The sequence below is a fragment of the Coregonus clupeaformis genome, chromosome 20 (assembly GCF_020615455.1).
Source record: "Coregonus clupeaformis isolate EN_2021a chromosome 20, ASM2061545v1, whole genome shotgun sequence".
In the NCBI taxonomy this organism is placed as follows: Eukaryota; Metazoa; Chordata; class Actinopteri; order Salmoniformes; family Salmonidae; genus Coregonus; species Coregonus clupeaformis.
In genome coordinates, this window is record NC_059211.1 from 60,300,762 (window position 1) to 60,328,531 (window position 27,770).

The window sequence follows — 27,770 nt, forward strand, 5'->3', positions numbered from 1 at the left end:
CTCTCCCCCTCTCTGTTACTCTAGGAACCAGGCAGACAGTGTATCCCTTCACTCACTCTGACAGAGGAGGCGGAGTAGGTTGTCCCTCTCTTTCCTCTTTTCCTCACTTTGATTCATCAAGCGCTCCTCTCTTCCTCCTCTGGCTGGATTTAATGGCTCTAGCAGCTCCCTTATCTCACACACACTGCCATGGCTCAGAGCTGGGATTTACTGGATGTTTGGGGCTGTGTGAGAAATACACACACACTTGAGAGTAGTGAGATACACACATGCATCCACTCACACACATAAACATACACGCATGCACAGCTGCACACACATACACACACACACACACACACACACACACCATAAACTAGTACTAATTAGCAGCATGTCATTTCACTGATTTGTTACACAACATCCCGTTTCATCACACCCTCCATCAGGGGAGTAAAGACAGCAAATCAGCAATCAGACATTCAAACCATCCATGTAATCATCTAATCATCTGCTCCAGCATACGCCTGATTGCCCCTATAGGGCCTGCGTGTGTGTGTGTGCGTGAGAGAGAGAGGGAACACACGATAAACATACGCAAGTGCACACACATACACACACACACAAGTCTGGCTGTGACAGGGCTTTAATGTATGTATATACATTAAAGCCCTGTATACCACAGTGCTGTCACAGCCAGACTTTCATGCCCCCCCCTTCCTTCCTCCATTCCTCCCCCTCTTCGTGACCCTGTCCTCTAGTCAGCCGAGGGGACGATATGACAGCCTGCTGACAGGCCTGATGGGAGCGCCCTTCGCCCCTCGCCCCTGCTGCTACTCACACATGCACACACACAGACACAGTCACTCACACAAACAGTCACACACACACATACACACACTCTCTCTCTCATACACACACACACACATGCACACCCATGACTCATTTCATTTCCCTGAGCTGCTGTCACTGCGGAGGAGACCCTTCACCCTGCACAGACGCTTAGCCAGCTGACAACCTCACACACACAGCTGGACACACACACATCCCCCGTATCCCTTTCTTCTCTGAGTACAGAGGAGAGAGAGAGAGAGAGAGAAAGAGAGAGAGAGAGAGAGAGCAACCCCCATCTTAATTCACATAATGTAGATATTATCCAAAATGTTACATGTACTTTCTCACAGAATAATGATCAGCATCAGTGCACTTCTCTATATTACCCCTATATCTGTATTCACCAAAGCCTAACTCACCTTATTCACATAGGTCCACTATGTGGCCACAGTGTGCGTTCATAGGGGCTGGCTGATTGGACGCCAGCCCAGAGACAAGGAGGACGCTGGGGAATTGGGCACCTTTGTGCCCCTGTGTGTCATTGGGCGTGTGTGTCCTGGCCCCCTGCCATTTCATTTTAAACGAGAGCGTTTGTTTCCCTCGCGTGTCGTAACTCAAACCACATGCCTACCAACATGCCCGCTCTACACAAACAACACTGGCAATGACAGTCATTCACTGTGCCACCCTGGGATCATAATGGTTATGGGTAAGGGGGTCTGGAATCATAAAGGATATGGGTAAGGGTTCACCCAATTTCCCAATTTAGTTAAGAGTTCTTCGCGCTAGGAGAGGTTAAATTGGCCAACAGAGAACAGCACAGGGCTTTGTAAAAACCCATGCTCGGGCCAGTAACTAATGCAATTTCATCTGGGAGGAGTTCTTTTTTAGTCGTGATGGGGCAGAAGGGTGTGGTAGGGGGAGGGAGGAGGAGGATGGGAGGGGATAAATTAATCAAATTACTCCCTCGTTTTCCTCTCGTTTCCTCTCTTGCACGATTCTGACAACACTAGTCACGCAGCGGTGGCGTTGACGGGCTGAACGGCTGCCAAGAAAGGAGGGAATATAATAAGAAAAAAAGCTAGGCTTTATAAATAAAAAACAAGTATTAAAGTGATGGCTAACAACGTTGAATGGATTGCATTGGTTTGCATTGGTTCTGAGGGCAGTTAGTGTTAGCGTGATTAGCGCAACGGCGGCCATTTTGTCTCCGTCACACGTCTCCAGTTTCCCAGGTGGTTACGGATGGGAGATATCAGAGACAGATAGCCATCTTAGGGCAAACAAAAGCTTGATTGAAGTCCTGCGGAGCGCAATGAGAAAGGATCACAGGTCTGGAGCCAAGAGGAGCCGTTTCTCAATACATTGTGGATGTGTCATATTATGATATTCATATTATGACATATGATATTCATCATTAACAGTTTGTTCAGGTTTGACCAATAATGCAGACGATAGGAAATGGAATCAGAGTGTTATGCAGGATTTATTTGATTCATAAATCATCTAGTTTGATTGAGGCCCGCCGCCCTCACACGCTGTCTGCTCTGCTTCCTGTAAATCTCCCAGTATGTGTCCCAAATGGTATCCTATTCCCTTTAGAGTGCACTACTTTTGACCCGGGCCCATAGGGCTCTGGTCAAAAGTAGTGCACAATGTAGGGAATACGGTGCCATTTGGGATGCAGACCCTGTATTTCCTATGCCACTTACTTAGCGTCTGATGTGCTGCGATGTTTTCACCTAATACTTTAAATGTTGAGGCAATACAACTCAAAGGGAGAGGCATACAATTTCAAGGTGACGTCTGAAGACAGTCAAAGTGAAATGTTTTCTGCAATGTTTTGTCTTTTATTCCCAGGTGCAGATGCTTATTAACTCAGACCATAGCCATCAGATATTTTATACACTACCAGTGAAAAGTTTGGACACACCTACTCATTACGAAAAAAAATTACATTGTAGAATAATAGTGAAGACATCAAAACTATGAAATAACACTAATGGAATCATGTAGTAACCAAAAAAAGTGTTAAACCAATCAAAATATATTAAATATTTGAGATTCTTCAAATAGCCACCCTTTGCTTTGATGAAAGCTTTGCACACTCTTGGCATTCTCTCAACCAGCTTCATCGAGTAGTCACCTGGAATGCATTTCTTAAAAGTTAATTTGTGGAGCCAATGCGTTTGAGCCAATCAGTTATGTTGTGACAAAAGGTAGGGGGGTATACAGAAGATAACCCTATTTGGTAAAAGACCAAGTCCATATTATGGCAAGAACAGCTCAAATAAGCAAAGAGAAACGAGAGTCCATCATTACTTTAAGACATGAAGGTCAGTCAATACGGTCATTTTCAAGAACTTTGAAAGTTTCTTCAAGTGCAGTTGCAAAAACCATCAAGCGCTATGATGAAACTGGGTCTCATGAGGACCGCCACAGTAATGGAAGACCCAGAAGTACCTCTGCTGCAGAGGATACGTTCATTAGAGTTACCAGCCTCAGAAATTGCAGCCCAAATAAATGCTTCACAGAGTTCAAGTAACAGACACATCTCAACATCAATTGTTCAGAGGGGACTTTGTGAATCAGGCCTTCATGGTCGAATTGCTGCAAAGAAACCACTACTAAAGGAGACCAATAACAAGAAGAGACCTGCACACACACACACACTGTAAACACACACACAGCCTTCCCCCACACAAACAGCCGCCCCCAACACACACCACACAGTATGTTCAACAAAGTGTACCTTGCTACATACAGACGCGCCTATAGGACTCAGTACTACCAGCCTTATATAATGTATTATTAAAGCTTAAAGCTTATGCTCTTTCATGTCTTAATGCTTTACAGTAAAAGCCTCCCCTAGAGAGTTCCATTAGGCTCATACTCAAAAAATATATATATACATACAGTACAGTTTATTTTTATACATGCAGTACTGCAGGAATGTTGTGTTTGATTGTCAGCACAGTAAAGAATTGTATGTTTTTTTTTTTTGGGTTGTTGTGTGAAGTGGGCTACATGGGAGTGTGAGTGATGTGAAGGACAGAGAGAGTTGGGGGATATGTTGGTTGGATGGGGAGTGGGATTCTTGATGGGAGAAGGGCTCAAACCTGCCAGTCAGGGCCGTGGGTGAAGAGGTAGAGGAGGGAGACAGTGGCAGCTTGTCTATGGTGAAACCTCCTTCAGAATTCCCATCAAATTGCAGAGGCATACACACACGCACATGCACACACACACACACACACACACACACACACACACACACAGACGTCAGCCACCCTTATCTCCTCTCACTCTCAAGGATGAGAGTCAGACATAGACTTACAGTATTAGACGAACAGCCTCTCCTCTTTCTAACAAGTGCTCTCAGAACTATATCTACTGTATAACAGGATCTCGAGATAGTAGGTTATAGACAGTAGAACAGCATCCTGTCTCACTCCATACAAACGTACCTCTCATAATAATAAATAATAAGCCATTTAGCAGACGCTTTTATCCAAAGCGACTTACAGTCATGCGTGCATAATTTTTTTTGTGTATGGGTGGTCCCGGGGATCGAACCCACTACCTTGGCGTTACAAGCACCATGCTCTACCAGCTGAGCTACAGAGGACCATCCCAACACGTGACATGCTGTTAGGCTGTACATTGTGTGAGAGGCTTGTTGAAGGCTTCAGTGTTTATAGTATATTCAACAGTGGTGTCTTTTAGTCTGTAGAGAAATAGATGAGCTAGCCAGAGGAACATGTTGTGTCTGTATCGTGTGTGTGTTTCGGTAATAAGTGTGTGTGTGTATGTGTGTCTGTGTGTGTGTGTGTGTAGTGTTCACTGTCTGAGCTCCAAAACACACATGCATGGAGACACACTGTCTCTCTCTCTTTCTCTCTCTCTTTCTCTTTCTCTCTCTCTCTCCCTTTCTCTCCTTCATTCTAGCGTTGTGATTGTTACTTAAAATTAGTTTGTGTTTTATTTTCTCGTATTACAGTATGCGGTCATTCATATCAACTTCCTTTTCCAAATGCCCTTATTGTAAGTCCCTCGGGATAAGAGGGTCTGCTCAGATCAAATATAAAACGTGCGTTCTGTAGAGAGAGGAAATTGACTGTAGCCCACCTTTACCACCATGTCCATTAGCCTTGTGTCTCCATCTGTCACAGTTGGCCAACACACACACATGCTCACCGAGACCACTCACAGGTCAGGTATCAAATAGGGACTCAGTTGGCACGGTAACTCCAAGGTTTTAGCCAATCGATGCGAAAGAAAATGGAGTCAAGTGTGGGGAGTGAAAGCAGACAGCCCTGTGGTCTCAGGAGTGGTCTCTACTTCTTCCTCTTCTAGTAGGAGGAAATTGATACAGTGTAAATTGATGAGTGAAAATACATGAGAAACATAGGAAAGGGAGAATCCTTCTGCCTACTGGGGTATAGTAGAAATCAGTGAAGGCAAGGGTTTTGGGTTGCAGTAGATTCCTTTTATTTTTAGATGGTAAGGAGTTTGGAATGTTGTGGGGGAATCAACTGTGGAGAGAATAATGTGTGTGAGAGACACACACACTGACACACAGACGTAGACCGCACACACACACATACACACACACACACACACACACACACTGACACACAGATGTAGACCACACACACACACACACACACTGACACACAGATGTAGACCACACACACACACACACACACACACACACACACACTGACACACAGATGTAGACCACACACACACACACACATACACACACACACACACACACACACACACACTGACACACAGATGTAGACCACACACACACACACACACACACACACACACACTGACACACAAATGTAGACCACACACACACACACACACACACACACACACACTGACACACACATTCTCTCTCTCACAGGCTCCAGCTGTCACTCACTCTTCCTTAATAATGCAAAAACACGAAACCATCCACTGGCAGGGAGTCTCTCTGCATCTCTCTCTCTCTCTGATACACACTCCTCTTTCGTCCTCTCCCTCTCTCTTTCGTCCTCTCCCATCTCTGAAACTGACATATTTCTCCCCAGTCAGTGCCCCTTTGACCGTTTGATGTGTAGATCTCGCTCTTTTTTTGACGCTGTTGTCCACTCACTGTTCTAACCATCTGCTACTCATACAGTTTGGATCACACTAGTGAACGGTGCTTCACCCTCATCATCAATTATCTAGTTGTTTGATTTATGTTTTATTGTGTTTCTCTATTGCTCTGTGGCTTACAAGCGGCTTCAACGTTTGTCTTGTCATAGTACACTAATGAGATGGTGGTTTATTCAAAGTGACTTACAGTGAATGCAGTACAGAACCAAAGGTGTTTTGACCTGACCAGGATTGACTTTTGACCCTACAGTCCAGGGCACAGTGTTTCCTGGTCAGGGTTGTGGTGACCTGGTTCTAAGTATACAACAGGTCCCCATGCAGGCATCAAACAGGGCAGCAGGTAGCCTTACGGTTAAAGCTGGTTTGAATCCCTGAGCTGACAAGGTGAAAGATTGGTCGATGTGCCCTTGAGCAAGGCACTTAAGCCTAATTTTCTCCAGGGGTCGCCGTACTACTATGGCTGACCCTGTAAAACAACACATTTCACTGCACCTATCCGTATGTGACAATAACACATTTTTATCTCTTAACCTTCTCCAACCAACTGATCCATGGAAATCATAGTTAATGTAACCTCTGCTCTGTCTGTGTGCTGTGTGTTTGAACCATACAGTAGTTAATGTAACCTCTGCTCTGTGTGTTTGAACCATACAGTAGTTAATGTAACCTCTGCTCTGTGTGTTTGAACCATACAGTAGTTAATGTAACCTCTGCTCTGTGTGTTTGAACCATACAGTAGTTAATGTAACATCTGCTCTGTGTTTGAAACATACAGTAGTTAATGTAACATCTGCTCTGTGTGTTTTAACTATACAGTAGTTCATGTAACCTTTGCTATGTGTGTTTGAACCATACAGTAGTTCATGTAACCTCTGCTCTGTGTGTTTGAACCATACAGTAGTTATTGTAACCTCTGCTCTGTCTGTGTGCTCTGTGTTTGAACCATACAGTAGTTCATGTAACCTCTGCTCTGTGTGTTTGAACCATACAGTAGTTCATGTAACCTCTGCTCTGTGTGTTTGAACCATACAGTAGTTGATGTAACCTCTGCTCTGTGTGTTTGAACCATACAGTAGTTATTGTAACCTCTGCTCTGTGTGTTTGAAACATACAGTAGTTATTGTAACCTCTGCTCTGTGTGTTTGAAACATACAGTAGTTAATGTAACATCTGCTCTGTGTGTTTGAAACATACAGTAGTTAATGTAACATCTGCTCTGTGTGTTTTAACTATACAGTAGTTCATGTAACCTTTGCTATGTGTGTTTGAACCATACAGTAGTTCATGTAACCTCTGCTCTGTGTGTTTCTGTCTAATAGGTTTCTCGGGGTGCCCCCAGGCAGAGGGAGCTGCCCCCTGACAGGACCTCTGCCCTTTGACCTCATCTACACAGACTACCACGGCATGCAGCAGATGAAGCAGCACATGGGGCTCTCGCTCAAGAGACACAAGTAAGTGTCTGTCTCTGTGTGTGTGTGTGTGTGTGTGTGTGTGTGTGTGTGTGTGTGTGTGTGTGTGTGTGTGTGTGTGTGTGTGTGTGTGTGTGTGTGTGTGCGCGTGTACGTGTCAGTGTGTATAATATACATGTGTCAGTGTGTTGTCATAGCTAAGGTTTACGGCCTGTGTTTATGAGTCCATTATGGCTGCTTATTAGGTACACTGCTTCTGACGTGTCTCTCTGCTCGTAACTCACACAGTTAGTTCATAGGTCAGTAAAACATCTCTGTCTCAGGCCAGACTGTCAGTCCTGTCTATTCCTATGATGGAAGGGGAGGGGGAGGCATCAATACAGAAGGACAGCACCACAGCAGTAACAATACACACTCTCTCCATCCACTGAGAATTACATGACAGGTCTTCCTTTTGAAGTCCACACACGCATAAATGCGTTCAGAGAAACACACAAACACATACACATACACAAAAAAACACACATACTAGTACTTTTCGTAACTAGTACCTTTTTAACTGCATTGTTAGGAAAGGGCTGGTAAGTAAGCATTTCATGGTGACGTCTACACTTGTTGTATTCGGCGCATGTGAGAAATAAACATGTATTTGATTTGACACACACGTTTAGAGGCACACACACACACATACAGATACACACACACATGTTCAGTACCGTCTATCTGACACACACCATTGGCAGATTTTCCTGTTTCTATCAGGGACTTTTCTGCTCGGCAACAAATAGCACCAACTAGAACGCATATTGACAGCACAACGCCCATACCAGCCCATCTTCTATATACAGTATGCACCAGCCCAGCTGTCAACAGCTTATAATTACTGTTGTACTGGTTGGGTTTTGCTGTGAGGTTAACTATCGATCGTAGCGAGGTGCTGAGAGAACGATGGAGCGAGATAGAGGGGAAGAAAGATAGAGGGAGAGGGGGAGAGTGCAAATGGAAGAGTGGCAGGCCTCTTGACTCAAACTGGCACCAGATAACAGCCGATGCCCAAGCCATGTATTTTTTAAATCCAATTATGAATGAGGGATGAGAGAGTTTTGGTATGCGTGCGTGTGTGTATGCATTTTGGCATGAGGTAAGAGCACGATAAGTGGGCCCGATGCTCCAGTTAAATTATCCCAGCAGCTCTCTCTGTGTGTGTATGTGTGTATGTGTGTGTATATGTATGTATACGTGCATGTGTGTGTGTGTGTTTGAGCGCAAGAGCATGGTGAGTGAACCCTGAAATCCACCCAGCAGCCTCTTTGGCTGTGTGTGTGTGTGTGTATGTGTGTGTGTGTGTGTATGTGTGTGTGTGTGTGTGTGTGTGTGTGACCAAACAACTTTGCTGATTTGTGTGTCCCCACAAGGTTAGTCGTAGAAGACGTGTGTGTGTGTGTGTGTGTGTGTGTGTGTGTATGTGTGTATGTGTGTGTGTGTGTGTGTGTGTGACCAAACAACTTTGCCCAACTGGTCGTAATAGTTTGCTGAGGTCAGCACTAGCAGCCGCTCTCCCAGACAGTGAGTGGCTCAATGGTTATGGAGTCAAGTTGATTTCTGCCTACCCTAATCGGATGTGAGTTTTAGTGTTGTGAGGCAAAGCAGCACACGTCAATCTCTCCCGATCAATTGAGGGTTTGTGGTGTATAAACCACAAATTTTGAGTAAAATACCAACTTTTTGAGTAATGTGTGATTTGAGGTTTCGAAAAGTAATTTATATCATAACTTTTTGAAAAGTAAGTCCTAAACATATTCAGATGTAGCCATGGTAAACAACCTTACTATTATTTAATGAGAACCGATATGTGAGCTCACATCATAAATCTCTCTGCAACACACAGCAAATGAACATCACTATGAAATGTACGACCAACTCACTATATGATACATGACATGTATAAAGCTCAGTATTGATTTGTAAGAAGAACATTCTCCAGAGCTTTCTTCCGCACGGTACATCATATTACAAAGCTATTATACTACAAACATTAATAACTTATCAGTCTAGTCCACAACTTATTGGAGCCTCGTACACTTTAAAGGATGAAGTAGCTTTTAGACACTGGATTTTCCCCTCCACTTTAACCCCAGATGTAGTACTTTACCCACAATCCTTAGAGGTTTTGTGAACAACAATGAGATACGAGCCTTTTATCAGCCCTATCAGCTGAAAGGCATATCATTAATCAAGTGCAGAGCTCCTGGGCCCTTCAGTCTCTGTTTAATTACTTTAGTTTTAGGTTGCTTCCAACGTCCAGATGCATTAATAATGCCTGGCCAGCCAATAAGCTAGTTTCCTGGGGGAGGGAGGGGGAGGTGTGTGTTTGTGTGTGTGTGCGCGCGTGCATGTGCGTGTGCCTGGGTGTGTGTGTGGGTTCACGGGAAGAAGAGGAGGGTCAATGATAGGAATGGGGCAGAGCTCTGGTAAAGATGCTGAAAGCTGATAGTGTGCGGCTTTAAATCACACACACCGAACTGATAACGGGGGCTACGCTATTGATCACTATGTACGTGTAGAACAATGGGATGTGTGAAACATACTCGTCAGCCTGAAGTGTCCCCACTTGGGCCAGCTATCTTTTCGCAAGGCGCCAACTGGTAAGACACTTCAGGAGGGCCGTCATGTGTGCTGCAAGGTAGAGGTCCTGAGTTGGCGCCAGGAATGGGTAGAATCGGGAGGAAGTGGTACTCGCTAAGCAAGCAGTGTGACGTCCTTTACATACGCATGGTGAATGTACTGCTCTGATAGAGCAGAGCTAGAAGAGGACTACAAGGGTATACATGCACACAAACACACGTGCACGCACACACACACAATGTTACGTAAGCACACACACTTACTCAGCAACCCAGGCCATTTCTCACCTCACAAACTTACTCACCTCATAAACGGCTACTGGGAGCACTGATCACAGTATTTACAAACCACAGTTACCTTTTTCCCCTTTTTGACCCAGATAGTGTAATGTACACTGAGTGTACCAAACATTAGGAACACCTTTCATAATATTGAGTTGCATCCTCTTTTATAATAATAATACATAATAATAATATGCCATTTAGCAGACGCTTTTATCCAAAGCGACTTACAGTCATGTGCGCATACATTTTGTCTGTATCTGTGTGTGTCTGTATTTGTGTATGTCTGTATTTGTGTGTGTCTGTATTTGTGTCTGTATCTGTGGCTGTCTGTGTTCTTATTTACATTTACATTTACGTCATTTAGCAGACGCTCTTATCCAGAGCGACTTAGAACAGCCTCAATTCGTCGGGGCATGGAAAGCTTTCCACAGGGATGCTGGCACAGGTTGACTCCAATGCTTCCCACAGTTGTGTCAAGTTGGCTGTATTTCCTTTGGGTGGTGGATTATTCTTGATACAGGAAACTGTTGAGTGTGAAAAACCCAGCAGCGTTGCAGTTCTTGACACACTCAAACCGGTGCTCCTGACACCTACTACCATACCCCGTTCAAAGGCATTTAAATCGTTGGTCTTGCCCATTCACCGTCTGAATGTGTCACACCCTGACTTATGGGACTCTTGTATGTTGAGTCAGGGTGTGGAGATCTATGTTGCATGTTCTATGTTTAGTTCTAGTTGTTCTATTTCTATGTTTGGCCAGGTGTGATTCCCAATCAGAGACAGCTGTCGCTCGTTGTCTCTGATTGGGGATCATACTTAGGCAGCCTGTTTGCAATCATTAGCTGTGGGATCTTGTTCCGTGTAGAGGCTTGTTTTGTGTTTAGCCTGAGGACTTCACGTTACGTTGTTTTGTTATTTTGTTTGTGTGTTTATCGTTGTAATAAACATGTATGCATTTCACGCTGCGCCTTGGTCTGACCCGTCCTTCAACAAACGTGACAGAATGGCACGCATACACAATCCATGTCTCAATTGTCTCAAGGCTTAAACATCCTTCTTTAACCTGTCTCCTCCCCTTCATCTACACTGATTGAAGTGGATTTACAAGTGACATCAATAAGGGATCATAGCTTTCACCTGGATCCACCTGGTCAGTCTGTCATGGAAAGAGCAGGTGTTCTTAATAATTTTTGCACTATATTTATCTATGTCAGTGCTTTGTGATGTAGAACACATATTTATCTATGTCAGTGGTTTAAACATAAACGGGAACAGTGGTGGGTGACAGCCTCCCACCCTGTCTTCTCCTAGGGACCGTTCCCTCTACAAGCAGCAATTTAACCAAGATTAGTCCCCACTGATCCTCTGCTAGATATGCTACCAGATATTCCACCCAGTAACTCCCTCCTCCTTCTTCTCTCCATCCCTCCACACCTCCAGGGTAATCTTATCAGTTGCCGGAAAATTATCCCGTTTTGGAGACGATGAGGGAGAAAGAGAGGGATGGAGAAAGAGAGGGAGGGAGGGAGGGAGGGAGGGAGGAGGGGAGGGAGCGAGGCGGAACTGAAAGTTACATCTCTCATCAATGTTTCATGACACCCCTCTCTCTGTGAAAGCGGCCCCCTTGATTTACAGCTGCTCAAATAAGCGTGGCACTTTTTAAGACGCTCCGGTGCAGATGAGGTGACGTCTTCAGACGCTCCCTTCGAGATATATCGCTGGCGATCTAATTCTCTGTGTCACAGAAATACCTGCATCACCTTGTGCAGTATGGTAAATATATTTTGCCTACAATGAAATGTGTATAAATCATGTTTACGTGCTTGAAAATAGCCAATTAGCATCACAACAACGCCTTGAATACACACACAGTAAACACTCTCCGAATATAGGCCTAGCAAGCTTTGCTGTCGTGTTGACACAATAACAACACAGTAATAACGTCCGAACAACGTTGCGGAACAATACCCAGTGATTACATGGTATGAGTCACAGTGCCCATGGTGTAGGCTGTTGTCTTAACGCAGTGAATATGATTTACTTAGAAATGGAGCCAGTGAATCTGGAACACAGTGTTAGAAGGGGAAGTTACACACACATACACACACACACACACACACACTGCTAAATCGTGACCACCACTGAAAGAAAAACCAACTCTGCCACCGCTGCTGAAAAAAATCCAAGGGAAACACTGCACACACTCTGTCAAGGGGGCCTTGGTGACAACTAGTCAGGAATACAGACGAGTTATGAGCTATACATGGAAATATAAGATTCTAACTTGCATTTTTTCTGGAAAATATGTTATCGATAGACTGCAGCTTTGCTTCAAGTGCTAATGTGTTTACTTGAAAAACTGAAACTGATTCTAGCATAACATTTCAGCGCTGTCTCAAATTAGGAGTAACCATGGGTCCATCCATCCATCCACACGCGCACACTGCTTGGTAGGTTCATGGCTCAGGGCAGATAGAGTGGGGGGCAATCCCACGGTAACGGAATTACGCTTTGACTCTGTTTTTTCACTTTCAAATGTATGCCAAACAAAAACCATTGATTTCAAAGTTTAACAAACTATACAGCTATGCAAAAACGATTGAGTGGAATAACTGTGCAGATGCAACCGTAATAAATATCTGCTCCGAATTAAGATTCAAAGATGTCTGCAGAAAAAATGGGGTGTCAGCTATGACATGGTACCTTGAGTTTGAAAAAATCTATTTTTGTTATTGAAGTAAGTAAGTGAAGTGGATTTACACCCGGAAAACAGAATTACGGTAACGGAATTACATCCCTGATCTGTACTACACCAAAATGCATAATTATGGATATGATGTCATTCTCTGTTTCACAAGTTTGGACAGCACAGCACAGCAGAGCACAGTAGAGCACAGTAGATTATAGTACAATACAGTACAGTAGAGTACAGTACTGTATAGTTCAGTACAGTAGAGTACAGTGCAGTACAATGCAGCACAGCAGAGTAGAGTAGGGTAGAGTTCAATACAGTGCAGTAGAATACAGTACAGTACAGTACAGTACAGTAGAGTATAGTTCAGTAGAGTAGAGTACAGTACAATATAATGTACTCTACTGTACTATACTCTACTTTTCTTTACTGTACTGTATTGTACTGTACTACTGTATTGTATTGGACTGTACTCTACTGTGCTCTACTCACTGTACTGTACTCTATTGTACTGCACTGTACTGTACTGTGCTATCCAAACTTGTGAAACATATGTCTATGATAGGTTCAGATTTGGTCCAGTCCGGTCCGTCCATGGATATTAACATCAAGGCCAGGGTGGCCTGACCAAATTTAATCTACATTTCAACGTCCATGGGTGAGGATACTGGTTAAAATAAATGGAGGGAGAGGGGGCTCATGGGTAGGTGTCACTAAGAGCTGGGAGAGGTGACATTAACTGGAGAGTGAGAGATGGAGGCAGAGAGAGAGAGAGAGAGAGAGAGAGAGAGAGAGAGAGAGAGAGAGAGAGAGAGAGAGAGAGAGAGAGAGAGAGAGAGAGAGAGAGAGAGAGAGAGAGAGAGAGAGAGAGAGAGAGAGAGAGAGAGAGATGCAGGGGTTGTCCAGACTCAGACTGTTTTAACACTCTTGGTTAGACCACCAGACAACAGAAAGACAAAGAAAGTTAACAGCTGAACATAACAGTATGCCAGTGGAAAGGAGAACAGTAGCAGGTGACCCAACTGAGGTTTGTGACTATTATGATTTCCTATTGCATCCAATTCAGTTGCAGTAATTCCATTATAGATTTTTGGGTAATTTTGGTAACCAAATTGAGTTTAATCACTTAATAATTCATAAACAAAATGTACATCAGTAAAATCACTATAACTAATTGGTATGTCTACCATTACTTGTTACTTCTGTGAACTCGCATTATCCTCCCGCCACATGAAGGAGAGAAATTAGAAAAATATCTTTAAAATATGTGGGTTGTTGGTAAAGTGTCAGTTTGGCACCGATGTGGATGTGATGAGGAGTCAGGCGCAGGACACAGAGGTTTAGTCCAACAAACTTTACTATAGTAAAGTGAACAATAATCACTACACGACCTCGAAATACAGAGGCGAGAACAGTACGCAACATGCGTAAAACAAAACATGTAGAGCGCAAAACACGCAGCTCAAACGACACGCGGACAACAACACACAATATAACTAACACAAAACAGGGAACTTATAGGACACGTAATTAGGACACAAACAGACACAGGTGTACCAGACAGACCAAAGCAATCAACACACGAAACATACAACGGTGGCAGCTAGTATTCCGGGGACGGCGAACGCCGAAGCCTGCCCGAACCAGGAGGAGGAGCAGCCTCGGCCGAAACCGTGACAGTACCCCCCTTGACGCGGCTCCAGCCGTGCGCCGACCCGGTCTCGGGGACGGCCAGGAGGACGCGGACCCGGGCGCGTGGGATGCCCACGGTGGAACTCTGTCAGGAGGGATGGGTCGAGGATGTCCCTCCCTAGGCACCCAGCACCGTTCCTCCGGACCGTAGCCCTCCCACTCCACGAGATACTGGAGACCACTCCTCCGGCGCCTCGAGTCCAATATAGTCCGGACCCTGTACGCCGGTGCCCCCTCGATGTCCAAAGGGGGTGGAGGGGTCTCTCCTATCTCCTCCTCTTGGAGTGGACCAGCTACCACCGGCCTGAGAAGAGACACATGGAACGAGGGGTTAATATTTTTGTACTCAATAGGCAGTTGTAATCTGTAATACACCTCGTTCAATCTTCTCAGGACTTTGAAGGGGCCCCACAAACCGCCGACCCAGCTTCCCGGCAGGGCAGGCGGAGGGGCAGGTTTCGAGTCGAGAGCCAGACTCGATCTCCCGGTGCGTACACCGGCCCCTCACTGCGGTGGCGATCGGCGCTCGCCTTGTGTTGACGGATGGCACGCTGCAGATGGACATGGGCAGCGTCCCACGTCTCCTCCGAGCGCCGAATCCACTCGTCCACCGCAGGGGCCTCGGTCTGGCTCCCGTGCCACGGTGCCAGGACCGGCTGATACCCTAAAATACACTGGAAAGGTGTTAATCCGGTGGAGGAGTGGCGGAGAGAGTTCTGGGCCATCTCTGCCCAGGGGATATACCTCGACCACTTTCCTCCGGCCGGTCCCGGCAATAGGACCTCAAAAACCTACCCACATCCTGGTTCACACGTTCAACCTGCCCATTGCTCTCTGGGTGGTACCCCGAGGTAAGGCTAACCGAGACCCCCAGGCGTTCCATGAACGCCCCCCAGACTCTGGAGGTGAACTGGGGACCTCGGTCGGACACAATATCCTCGGGGACCCCATAGTGCCGGAACACGTGGGTAAAGAGGGCCTCGGCGGTCTGTAGGGCAGTAGGGAGACTCGGCAGTGGGAGGAGACGACAGGCCTTAGAAAACCGATCCACAACGACCAAAATGGTGGTATTACCCTGGGAAGGGGGTAGATCGGTCACAAAATCCACCGAGAGGTGGGACCATGGTCGTTGTGGAACGGGCAGAGGATGTAACTTACCCCTGGGCAAATGTCTAGGTGCCTTACACTGGGCACACACCGAGCAGGAGGAGACATAAACCCTCACATCCCTGGCTAACGTTGGCCACCAGTATTTCACGCTAAGGCAGTGCACCGTCCGACCAATACCAGGATGTCCAGAGGAGGGTGATGTATGAGCCCAAGAAATAAGCCGATCACGAACCTCGAGCGGAACGTACGTCCGCCCCACAGGACACTCGGGGGAGTAGGGTCGGTACGCAGCGCCCGCTCGATTTCCGTATCGACCTCCCATACTACCGGAGCCACCAGACAAGACTCCGGCAGTATGGAAGTAGGCTCAATGGACCTCTCCTCTGTGTCATACTGCCGGGACAGGGCGTCTGCCTTACCGTTCTGGGACCCAGGGATGTATGTGATCTTAAAAACAAACCGGGTCAGGAACATGTTCCACCTAGTCTGACGAGGGTTCAATCTCCTAGCTGCCCGGATGTACTCCAGGTTACGGTGATCAGTCAGAATGAGGAAAGGGTGTTGAGCCCCCTCAAGCCAATGCCTCCACACCTTTAGGGCCTGGACTACAGCTAACAGCTCCCTGTCCCCAACGTCATAATTGCGCTCCGCCGAGCTGAGCTTCTTAGAGTAGAACGCACAGGGGCGGAGCTTAGGTGGCGTGCCAGACCGTTGTGACAGGACTGCCCCAATACCGGTCTCGGACGCGTCCACCTCTACTTGGAAAGGCAAAGAGGGATCCGGATGCGCCAGCACCGGGGCCGAGACGAACAGGTTCTTCAGCTTGACAAATGCCCTGTCCGCCTCAGCTGACCACCGCAAGCGCACCGGACCCCCTTTAGCAGGGACGTAATGGGAGCTGCAACCTGTCCAAAGCCCCGGATAAACCTCCGGTAGTAATTAGCAAAACCCAAGAACCGCTGCACCTCTTTTACGGTGGTTGGAGTTTGCCAATTACGCACAGCCGCTACCCGATCTACCTCTATCTCCACGCCAGACGCGGACAACCGATAACCCAAAAAGGAGATGGACTCCTGGAAGAACAGGCATTTCTCTGCCTTGACATACAAGTCATGCTCCAACAGTCGTCTCAATACTCGGCGCACCTGGGCTACATGCTCGGCTCGTGTAGAAGAATACACTAGAATGTCGTCAATGTACACCACTACACCCTGCCCATGCATGTCCCGGAAAATCTCGTCAACAAAGGATTGGAAGACTGAAGGAGCATTCATTAACCCGTATGGCATGACGAGATACTCGTAATGACCCGAGGTGGTGCTAAATGCTGTTTTCCATTCATCCCCCTCCCTAATGCGCACCAAATTGTACGCGCTCCTGAGATCCAACTTTGTGAAGAACCGCTCCGCGTAATGACTCCGTCATCGTCGCAATCAGTGGAAGTGGGTAACTGTATTTTACTGTGATCTGATTGAGACTACGGTAATCAATACACGGGCGCAATCCCCCGTCCTTCTTCTTCACAAAGAAGAAACTCGAGGAGACCGGAGAAGTAGAGGACCGTATGTATCCCTGTGCCAAGGACTCGGCTATGTAAGTCTCCATAGCCGCAGTTTCCTCTTGAGACAGGGGATACACATGACTCCTGGGAAGAGCTGCTCCGGTCTGGAGATTTATCGCACAGTCCCCCTGTCTATGAGGAGGTAGCCGTGCTGCCCTCGATTTGCTAAACGCTAGTGCTAAATCCTCATACTCGGGGGAATGCGCAGTGCGGGCACTTGGTTCGGACTCTCTACCGAGGTCGCCCCTATGGAAACACCTAGACATCTCCCTACACACTGGGCAGACCACTCCATAAGAGCCCTCTGTTGCCACGCTATGGTAGGATCGTGGGTGCTTAACCAGGGAAGCCCCAACACCACTGGGTACGCAGGAGAGTCAATCAGATAGAACTGAATGATTTCCTCATGACCCCCCTGCGTCGTCATCGTCAGCGGCGCTGTGACATCCCTGATCAGACCCGACCCCAACGGCCGGCTGTCTAATGCGTGGACAGGGAATGGAACTTCTACCGGCCGAAGGGGAATTCCTAACCTAGCACAAAATGCCCGATCAATAAAGTTCCCAGCTGCGCCTGAATCTACTAGCGCCTTATGCTGGGAATGAGGTGCCACCTGTGGAAAACGCACAGGAATACTCATGTGACCAACAGAGAGCTCTGGGTAAGTGGGGCGCCTACTCACCTGAAATGACTCCCCAGTGCGTGACCTGTTGTCCTCCTCTCTCTAGCGCCAGCACCCCCGAGCTCCATAGGAATTGGCTCGGAGGTGCTGGAGGATGGAATGGACGACCCCCACTCGGGACGTCCGCGGGTGGCCAGCAGGGTGTCAAGCCGGATGGAGATATCCACCAGCTGGTCGAAGCATAGGTTGGTGTCCCTGCAGGCCAGCTCACGACGAACGTCCTCTCGCAGGCTACACCGGTACTGGTCGATGAGGGCCCTCTCATTCCATCCTGCATCCGCAGCTAACGTCCGGAACTCCAGTGCGAACTCCTGTGCGCTCCTCTTCTCCTGTCGGAGGTAGAACAGACGCTCCCCCGCCGCCTTCCCTTCAGGTGGGTGATCGAAGACTGCCCGGAAGCGGCGGGAGAACTCAGCGTAGGTGATGGTAGCTGCGTCTATTCTCCTCCATTCGGCGTTGGCCCACTCCAACGCCTTTCCGGATAGACAGGAGATGAGGGCGGAGACGCTCTCGTATCCCGAGGGCGCTGGGTGTATAGTAGCCAGGTATAGTTCTACCTGCAGGAGGAACCCCTGACACCCGGCTGCAGAACCGTCATATGCCCTCGGGAGCGAGAGCCGAATACCACTGGATTCCGGCGCTGAGAGAGGAGGACTGACCGGTGGTGATGGGATGGTGTATGAGGACGTGGGCACCTCTCCATTAGCCAACCGGTGCAGAGTGTTGGACACCTCGCCCAGAACGGCCTCCAGTTGCCGGATCATGGAGTCCTGCTGACTGAGCCGTTCTTCTAGCGACCAGGTTGTCGTCGCTGATCCTGCTGACTCCATAGATGGTGTGTTGTTCTGTCAGTTTGGCACCGATGTGGATGTGATGAGGAGTCAGGCGCAGGACACAGAGGTTTAGTCCAACAAACTTTACTATAGTAAAGTGAACAATAATCACTACACGACCTCGAAATACAGAGGCGAGAACAGTACGCAACATGCGTAAAACAAAACATGTAGAGCGCAAAACACGCAGCTCAAACGACACGCGGACAACAACACACAATATAACTAACACAAAACAGGGAACTTATAGGACACGTAATTAGGACACAAACAGACACAGGTGTACCAGACAGACCAAAGCAATCAACACACGAAACATACAACGGTGGCAGCTAGTATTCCGGGGACGGCGAACGCCGAAGCCTGCCCGAACCAGGAGGAGGAGCAGCCTCGGCCGAAACCGTGACATAAAGGTATTACAATGTCACACCCTGAACTGTTTCACCTGTCTTGTGATTGTTCCCAACCCCCACCTCATGGCCTCAACCAGAGTGCAGCTGCAACGTTTCCTGGGGTTTGGTAATTTCCACCGTTGTTTCATCCGAGGTTACAGCACCCTTGCTTCCCCCCTCTCTGCACTCACCTCTCCAAAGGTTTCGTTCATATGTTCTCCAGCAGCTGGCCGTGCTTTCTTAGACCTCAAGCAGCGATTCACTTCAGCTCCCATCTTAATCCATCCGGACCCGTCCCATCAGTTCATGGTGGAGGTTGACGCCTCGGACGTCGGAGTGTCACCTGTCACCCTGACTCCCGTCGGACCTTGGCTTTCGGCCGACAAAATTTTTGGTGTCCCACCATAGTTCCTGACGTCTCCGCGTTCTTTGCCGCCTGCACTGTGTGCGCGCAGAACAAGACTCCGCGGCGAGCTCCGGCTGGCCTCCTTCAACCACTCCCTGTTCCTCACCGCCCTTGATCCCATATATCCTTGGACTTCATCTCGGGTCTCCCTCCGTCAGAGGGCAACACCACCATCCTTAACGGTGGTGGATAGGTTTTCCAAAGCCACCCATTTTATCCCTGTTCCTAAGTTGCCCTCATCTAAGGAGACGGCCCAGCTCATGTTGCAGCATGTCTTCCGGATCCATGGACTTCTGGTCGACATGATCTCTGATCGTGGTCCTCAGTTCTCATCCCGGATCTGGAAGGCCGTTCTGCACCATCATTGGGTCGTCGGCCAGCCTGTTATCTGGTTTTCATCCCCAGTTGGAGCGAACCAATCAGGACCTGGAGACGACTCTTCGTTGCCTCGTCTCCACCAATCCCACCACCTGGAGCCAGCAACTCGTGTGGGTGGAATATGCCCGGAATATCAGCCCCAGTCTCATCGACGGCCATCTTGCATACACGGTGAGGCGCCTCCTGAGTGTTCAACCTCGAGGCAGGGGATTCCAGTACCTGGTTGACTGGGAAGGTTATGGCCCAGAGGAGAGGTGTTGGGTCCCCGCCAGGAATATCCTGGACCCAGCCCTCATCCACCTTCGACACCCCGGTCAACCAGGTATGTCCCAGGGTAGGACGCCAGGTGTGATCTATTTCACCTGTCTTGTGATTGTCCCCAACCCCCACCAGGTGTCTCCCATTACCTCATGTACATATATACCTGCATTTTCTGTTTGTCTGTTGCCAGTTCATCTTCTCCCGTCAAGTCCTACTTTTTCTAGTCTTCCCAGTTCTGACCTTTCTGCCTGTCCTGACCCTGATCCTGCCTGCCTGCCGTCCTGTACCTGCCTGACTCTGATTTGGATTATGACTCTTTGCCTGCCTTGACCTACCAATTTCCTTCCCCTTGTACTGTAATAAACTCTGAGACTCGTACTATCCGCCTCCTGTGTCTGCATCTGGGTCTTAGCTTGAGCCATGATACAAGGCACAAGGCAATATTTATTAAACGTGCAGAAGGTAAACAATATCTCCAAAACTAAATATGCGTTTTGATATCAGTTGGCAGGGGTATTTATGTCAACATGTTTGTGTGTTGATGTATTTCGGATACCTTAAGACTTTTTATGGTATATTTTCTAAGACCCCTTTTCCATCTGTTTATCCATAAATAAAAGCCTTTACTTATGTCTGATTTTTAAGATGGAAAATGGTTGAGAAATGTATCTATGCCATAATTTCCCCAAAATATAGACTCTTATCTTTCATTTGACACGCAATTTGATATGCTCCAATGAACTTCACATGTTGGTGCTCGTGGGTCCTTTTCGATGGAAATGCCCTGGGCACTCACAGGTCTTCAGGTCTTCTACTAATCCTCCCTGAGCTCAGACAGTGGCATAATTTAACACTCACTAGACTGGCAAAGCCCAGAGCAGAACTGTCAGTGCTTTCGAGTGTGTGTAGGGAATCAGTGAGTTACCATGAGTTACCATGTTACCATGTTTCTTTGATTCCAAGAGATAGTTTGGTGTTCACGGCGCAAATTTCCAAGCATACATTATTACCCCATTTCTCAGTATTCCCCATAGCCGTTACCTTACCAAGCAACTTCTAGCGCAATTACCTGCCCTTAAATTGCTGAGAGGGTAAACTGGGTTTTAATTCTGCTTATTTTACTTGGTTTTCCATCTCAGCTCCCAAAGAACACTTGGTAGCCTTTGGAACAACAGAAATGATTGCTACTCCTCTCCCATCAACAGAGCAACAGCTAGCTATTAACTTCTACTTAACTACTGTTCCATAGGGAGCTTTTGTCTCCATAGTGTTGATAGTATGTTCAGCATTGTGTGTCTTGAAGACTGGTATTGATGGGATTGAACCTTCGTTGCTTTTCTGTGTTCTCTCTTGACAGACACATACACAATGCTTGTCAAACAGACAAACAGCGCTTCTTAAACAGGCACACGCACACACGGAGACAGGGTGTCAAACAGACAAACAGACAAATACACACACACACACACACACACACATGACGTGCGGTACAGTGGATGAAAGGAAAAACCGATCAACCAACACCAAGTCCGTCTTCTATCCCTGTCTCTCCACTTGTGATTACGGCCTTTGAGAAAACACAAATGCTTTGGGGGACAAAGAGCGGTTGTGATGCATTGTGGCCATTATTGAAATAATAATTGCTGTCCAAAAATCAATTGTGATATGTAATTTATTTTATTATTTACATTCACACGAAACATTCATGTCAAAAACAAGCATTCAGAAGTCGGGCTTTAGCTGTTCTGACAAGTTCCATCAGTTTTCAGCATGTACAGATATGTAATTGATGATTAAATTAATCTCACATTTTATGCCAGTACCCACTTTTGACAGGAAATGTCAGTTGTGTAAATTGCTCTGTGGTGTCGTGTTAAAATGTGCTCCTCATTTCAGGTGCCACATCCGTGTGATTGACACCTTCGGGACAGAGCCGGCCTACAACCACGAGGACTACGCCACCCTGCACGGCTACAGGACCAACTGGGGCTACTGGAACCTCAACTCCAGACAGTACATGACTATGTTCCGTAAGTATACATCAATATGGATTATCACTCATTACTATTACAACACAATGGATGGTTGCAGAGACTATGATTAAAGGCACCATCTGTAAGATTTCCTAGTCTCAGATTGTTGATTCAGTATACCACAGTATTGGACACAAAAGTCAGCATTATACTATAGCGATTCAGGGGGAGGGGTGCGAGGGTTCGAGGCAAAGCACGACCCATGAAGCTGTCAGCAAACATTAGGTGTTTTGGGAAGAGGGCGTCAATTAGGACCTGAATAGAGCCATATGCTTTTTGGGGCTCCAATGTTATTTGCTGTTGGAAAATGGCCTATTAAAAAGGTTAGTTCACTATTATTGAATACCAAGTCCCATACTACTGATGGGAGAGTTAGGAGGGAGTTAGGAGGGATCATTAGGCGGGATCGTTAGGAGGCCACAGTGATGGGAGAGTTAGGAGGGAGTTAGGAGGGATCGTTAGGAGGCCGCAGTGATGGGAGAGTTATGAGGGATTGTTAGGAGGCCACAGTGATGGGAGAGTTAGGAGGGATCGTTGGGAGGCCACAGTGATGGGAGAGTTAGGAGGCCACAGTGATGGGAGAGTTAGGAGGGATTGTTAGGAGGCCACAGTGATGGGAGAGTTAGGAGGCTACAGTGATGGGAGAGTTAGGAGGCCACAGTGATGGGAGAGTTAGGAGGCCACAGTGATGGGAGAGTTAGGAGGCCACAGTGATGGGAGAGTTAGGAGGCCACAGTGATGGGAGAGTTAGGAGGCCACAGTGATGGGAGAGTTAGGAGGCTACAGTGATGGGAGAGTTAGGAGGCCACAGTGATGGGAGAGTTAGGAGGCTACAGTGATGGGAGAGTTAGGAGGCCACAGGGATGGGAGAGTTAGAAGGCTGCAGTGATGGGAGAGTTAGGAGGCCACAGTGATGGGAGAGTTAGGAGGCCACAGTGATGGGAGAGTTAGGAGGCCGCAGTGATGGGAGAGTTATGAGGGATTGTTAGGAGGCCACAGTGATGGGAGAGTTAGGAGGGATCGTTGGGAGGCCACAGTGATGGGAGAATTAGGAGGCCACAGTGATGGGAGAGTTAGGAGGGATTGTTAGGAGGCCACAGTGATTTGAGAGTTAGGAGGCTACAGTGATGGGAGAGTTAGGAGGCCACAGTGATGGGAGAGTTAGGAGGGAGTTAGGAGGGATCGTTAGGAGGCCGCAGTGATGGGAGAGTTATGAGGGATTGTTAGGAAGCCACAGTGATGGGAGAGTTAGGAGGGATCGTTGGGAGGCCACAGTGATGGGAGAGTTAGGAGGCCACAGTGATGGGAGAGTTAGGAGGGATTGTTAGGAGGCCACAGTGATGGGAGAGTTAGGAGGGAGTTAGGAGGGATCGTTAGGAGGCCGCAGTGATGGGAGAGTTATGAGGGATTGTTAGGAGGCCACAGTGATGGGAGAGTTAGGAGGGATCGTTGGGAGGCCACAGTGATGGGAGAGTTAGGAGGCCACAGTGATGGGAGAGTTAGGAGGGATTGTTAGGAGGCCACAGTGATGGGAGAGTTAGGAGGCTACAGTGATGGGAGAGTTAGGAGGCCACAGTGATGGGAGAGTTAGGAGGCCACAGTGATGGGAGAGTTAGGAGGCCACAGTGATGGGAGAGTTAGGAGGCCACAGTGATGGGAGAGTTAGGAGGCCACAGTGATGGGAGAGTTAGGAGGCTACAGTGATGGGAGAGTTAGGAGGCCACAGTGATGGGAGAGTTAGGAGGCTACAGTGATGGGAGAGTTAGGAGGCCACAGGGATGGGAGAGTTAGAAGGCTGCAGTGATGGGAGAGTTAGGAGGCCACAGTGATGGGAGAGTTAGGAGGCCACAGTGATGGGAGAGTTAGGAGGCCGCAGTGATGGGAGAGTTATGAGGGATTGTTAGGAGGCCACAGTGATGGGAGAGTTAGGAGGGATCGTTGGGAGGCCACAGTGATGGGAGAGTTAGGAGGCCACAGTGATGGGAGAGTTAGGAGGGATTGTTAGGAGGCCACAGTGATGGGAGAGTTAGGAGGCTACAGTGATGGGAGAGTTAGGAGGCCACAGTGATGGGAGAATTAGGAGGCCACAGTGATGGGAGAGTTAGGAGGCCACAGTGATGGGAGAGTTAGGAGGCCACAGTGATGGGAGAGTTAGGAGGCCACAGTGATGGGAGAGTTAGGAGGCTACAGTGATGGGAGAGTTAGGAGGCCACAGTGATGGGAGAGTTAGGAGGCTACAGTGATGGGAGAGTTAGGAGGCCACAGGGATGGGAGAGTTAGGAGGCCGCAGTGATGGGAGAGTTAGGAGGCCACAGTGATGGGAGAGTTAGGAGGCCACAGTGATGGGAGAGTTAGGAGGCTACAGTGATGGGAGAGTTAGGAGGCCACAGTGATGGGAGAGTTAGGAGGCCACAGTGATGGGAGAGTTAGGAGGCCGCTATCTATTCTGCACCACCAGTACAAATGATCACTCATTTGTTGCTGAGAATTTTCCAGCACAGAAGGAAATGTAAACATGTAATGTATTCAAGATTTAAAAAGGCTACTAAAGTTTGTCATTCCCATTTAAAATGTCAGACTTGATTTGCTCTGACGAAAAGTGTATCAACCCCTACAAAAAAATGTCCATTAATTATAATCCACATAATAATTCACATTTCCTGTTGTGGCAGGATTATTTTCCTGCTGTAGCAAACTGGCTCAATTTAAGATCCTACATCTCTACCTATCCACCTGGCTATAATACACCCACAATACAAGCCAAAACACTCAGCATTGTAATGCTATGGATGCCTGCAGAATCCACCTAGCTTTAGCACACCTGCTATAGAAATGGAACGCTGGACTTTAGCATACAGACAGCTTTTTGAATAGCCACACTTACAATACCTTTTTGAATTAGCATATTAGATTCAGACCGAGGCACAGGTCATATCAATATCAGTAGCACCTCTTCACATTTCACTGAGGATATTGTTTAGCTCAAGTTCAAATGAGATGAGGGTCTATACCTGGGTTTTCTCTCTTCTCTCCCTGCTGTATTTGTCTCACTCTTTCCCCCCCCTCACTCTGCCCTTCCCCTCACTCTGCCCTTCCCCTCCTCCCTCTCTCTCACCCTTCTCTCCTCCTCTCCTCAGCCCACACTCCAGACAACTCGTTCATGGGCTTTGTGTCTGAGGAGCTGAACAACACAGAGAAGAGGAGCATCATGCAGAACAAGGTCAACAACATGGCCGTGGTTTACGGCAAGGAGGCCAGCATGTGGAAGGTACGCATAACACACACACACACAAACACACACACACACACACAGTCGGCTCACAGAGAGATCTGGATTCAAATAATATGTATTATTTCAAATACTTTAGCTGTACTTGATTTAGCTTGCCCGATGCAACGGGATAGTCCCAAAAGTGCAAACCCGCCCACCTGGCGATCCAGGCAGGCTCAAGCAAACACTTAACGTACTTGAAAGATTTCCAATACTATTTTAACCTAGGTCTGCGTGCAGAAAGATAATTATCCCACTCACATAGAAAGTTATACGTAGTTGGGTAAAGTGCCGGGGGGTCAAATCTTTTTAGATTTTAGTAGAATTATTAAAATTCCCTTCATGAATAAAGCATATCTGATCTTTAATCTAGAGATGCTTTATGTCATCCAGCCCATACTCTAAATTGCACCCTTAACATCCATGTGCTCTTAGAATTAATACTTAGGCATTTGTATTGATATGGATTTGACGTTTAAAAAACATATAGATGAGCTGGTTAAGAAGCTAAGATTTAAAGTTGGCTTTTTCTACAGAAACAGATTTTGCCTTTCTCTAAGCAGTAGGAAGCAGATTATTCAGTCAACCTTTTTATCTGTTCTTGAATATGGTGATATTATTTATCAAAGAGCAGCTGCTACTACTCTTAAACCTTTGGATGCCATCTACCATAGTGCCCTTTGTTTTGTTACAGGTGACAGTTTTGATACTCCTCACTGTATCCTGTATCAAAAGGTTGGCTGGACTTTGCTAAAAACCCGTAGATCTTACATTACTCCCTTTTTCTTTCCAAGGCCATACTTCATAAACTTTTGTCTTATCTAACTTTGCTGTGTGAAGTATAGACACCTGAGTTGCCTAATCCGTTCACAGGATTGGTTAACTCTTGAGGTTCCTAGGGTCTCCACCGAGCTAGCTAAATCTGCTTTTAGTTTTAATGCACTGTATTGCTGGAACAAAATTCTAAATACATTTCATCTTGATGTTCTGGTGCCGTTCGGGCAATTTAAAGTATTGGGGATTTATTTATGGAGGAATGCAACTGTTTTTCTAGGTGATTTGTGATGTTTTATTTGTGCTTAGCATGACTGTGTTTTTCTATTTTAATGTGTGTATATGCAATATATATACTGAACAAAAATATAAACGGAACATGTAAAGTGTTGGTCCTATGTTTTATTAGCTGAAATAAAAGATCCCAGAAATGTTCCATACGCACAAAAAGCTTATTTCTCTCACATTTTGTGCACAATTTTGTTTACATTTTACATTTACATTTTAGTCATTTAGCAGACGCTCTTTTTTTTCCCCCCGTGGGAATGGTTTACATCCCTATAAGTGAGCATTTCTCCTTTGCCAAGATAATCCATCCACCTGACAGGTGTGGCATATCAAGAAGCTGATTAAACAGCATGATCATTATGATCATGATTATTATACCACTCTAAAATGTGCAGTTTTGTATCACAACACAATTCCACAGATGTCTCAAGTTTTGAGGGAGCATGCAATTGGCATGCTGACTGCAGGAATGTCCACCAGAGCTGTTGCCAGAGAATTGAATGTTCATTTCTCTACCATAAGCCGCCTCCAACGTTGTTTTAGAGAATTTGTCAGTATGTCCAACCGGCCTCTCAACTGCAGACCACGTGTAACCACGCCAGCCCAGGACCTCCACAACCGGCTTCTTTACCTGCAGGATCGTATGAGACCAGCCACCCGGACAGCTGATGAAACTGAGGAGTATTTCTGATTGGCTGGGCCTATCTCCCAAGTGGGTGCCCATTCATGTGAAATCCATAGATTAGGGCTTTATTTATTTATTTCAATTGACTGATTTCCTTATATGAACTGTAACTCAGTAAAATCGTTGAAATTGTTGCATGTTGCGTTTATATTTTTGTTCAGAATAAATATATATATATATATATATATATATATATATATATTATATTTTGTGTTTATATTGTATTATAAAGGGCACATTTGGAAAAGAGACCTAGGTCTCAATATGTCTTCCCTTTCAAAATAAAGGTTACATATTTTGGGGGGAATCAATTCACTTGGCAATTCAAGTCACACAGACCAGGCAATAGCTAGATAGAGACACATAGACAGACTCAAGATGGATGAGAATCATACCCTGTTAAAACAGCCCATTTCCATTTGCTGCGGTC

At 46.7% G+C, this 27,770-nt stretch overlaps 1 protein-coding gene across 4 annotated transcripts in view; it reads left to right on the forward strand.

The window, feature by feature from the left end:
• The window catches only part of LOC121534014 (alpha-1,6-mannosylglycoprotein 6-beta-N-acetylglucosaminyltransferase B-like), a 154,656-nt gene that overhangs the window by 108,083 nt on the left and 18,803 nt on the right, over positions 1–27,770 (forward strand). For all 4 annotated transcript variants that reach the window (XM_041840420.2, XM_041840421.2, XM_041840422.2 and 1 more), the window contains 3 exons: positions 7,284–7,415; positions 22,186–22,319; positions 25,460–25,590. In XM_041840420.2, coding sequence (XP_041696354.1) covers positions 7,284–7,415; positions 22,186–22,319; positions 25,460–25,590 — 397 coding nt within the window. The remainder of the gene's footprint in view (positions 1–7,283; positions 7,416–22,185; positions 22,320–25,459; positions 25,591–27,770) is intronic.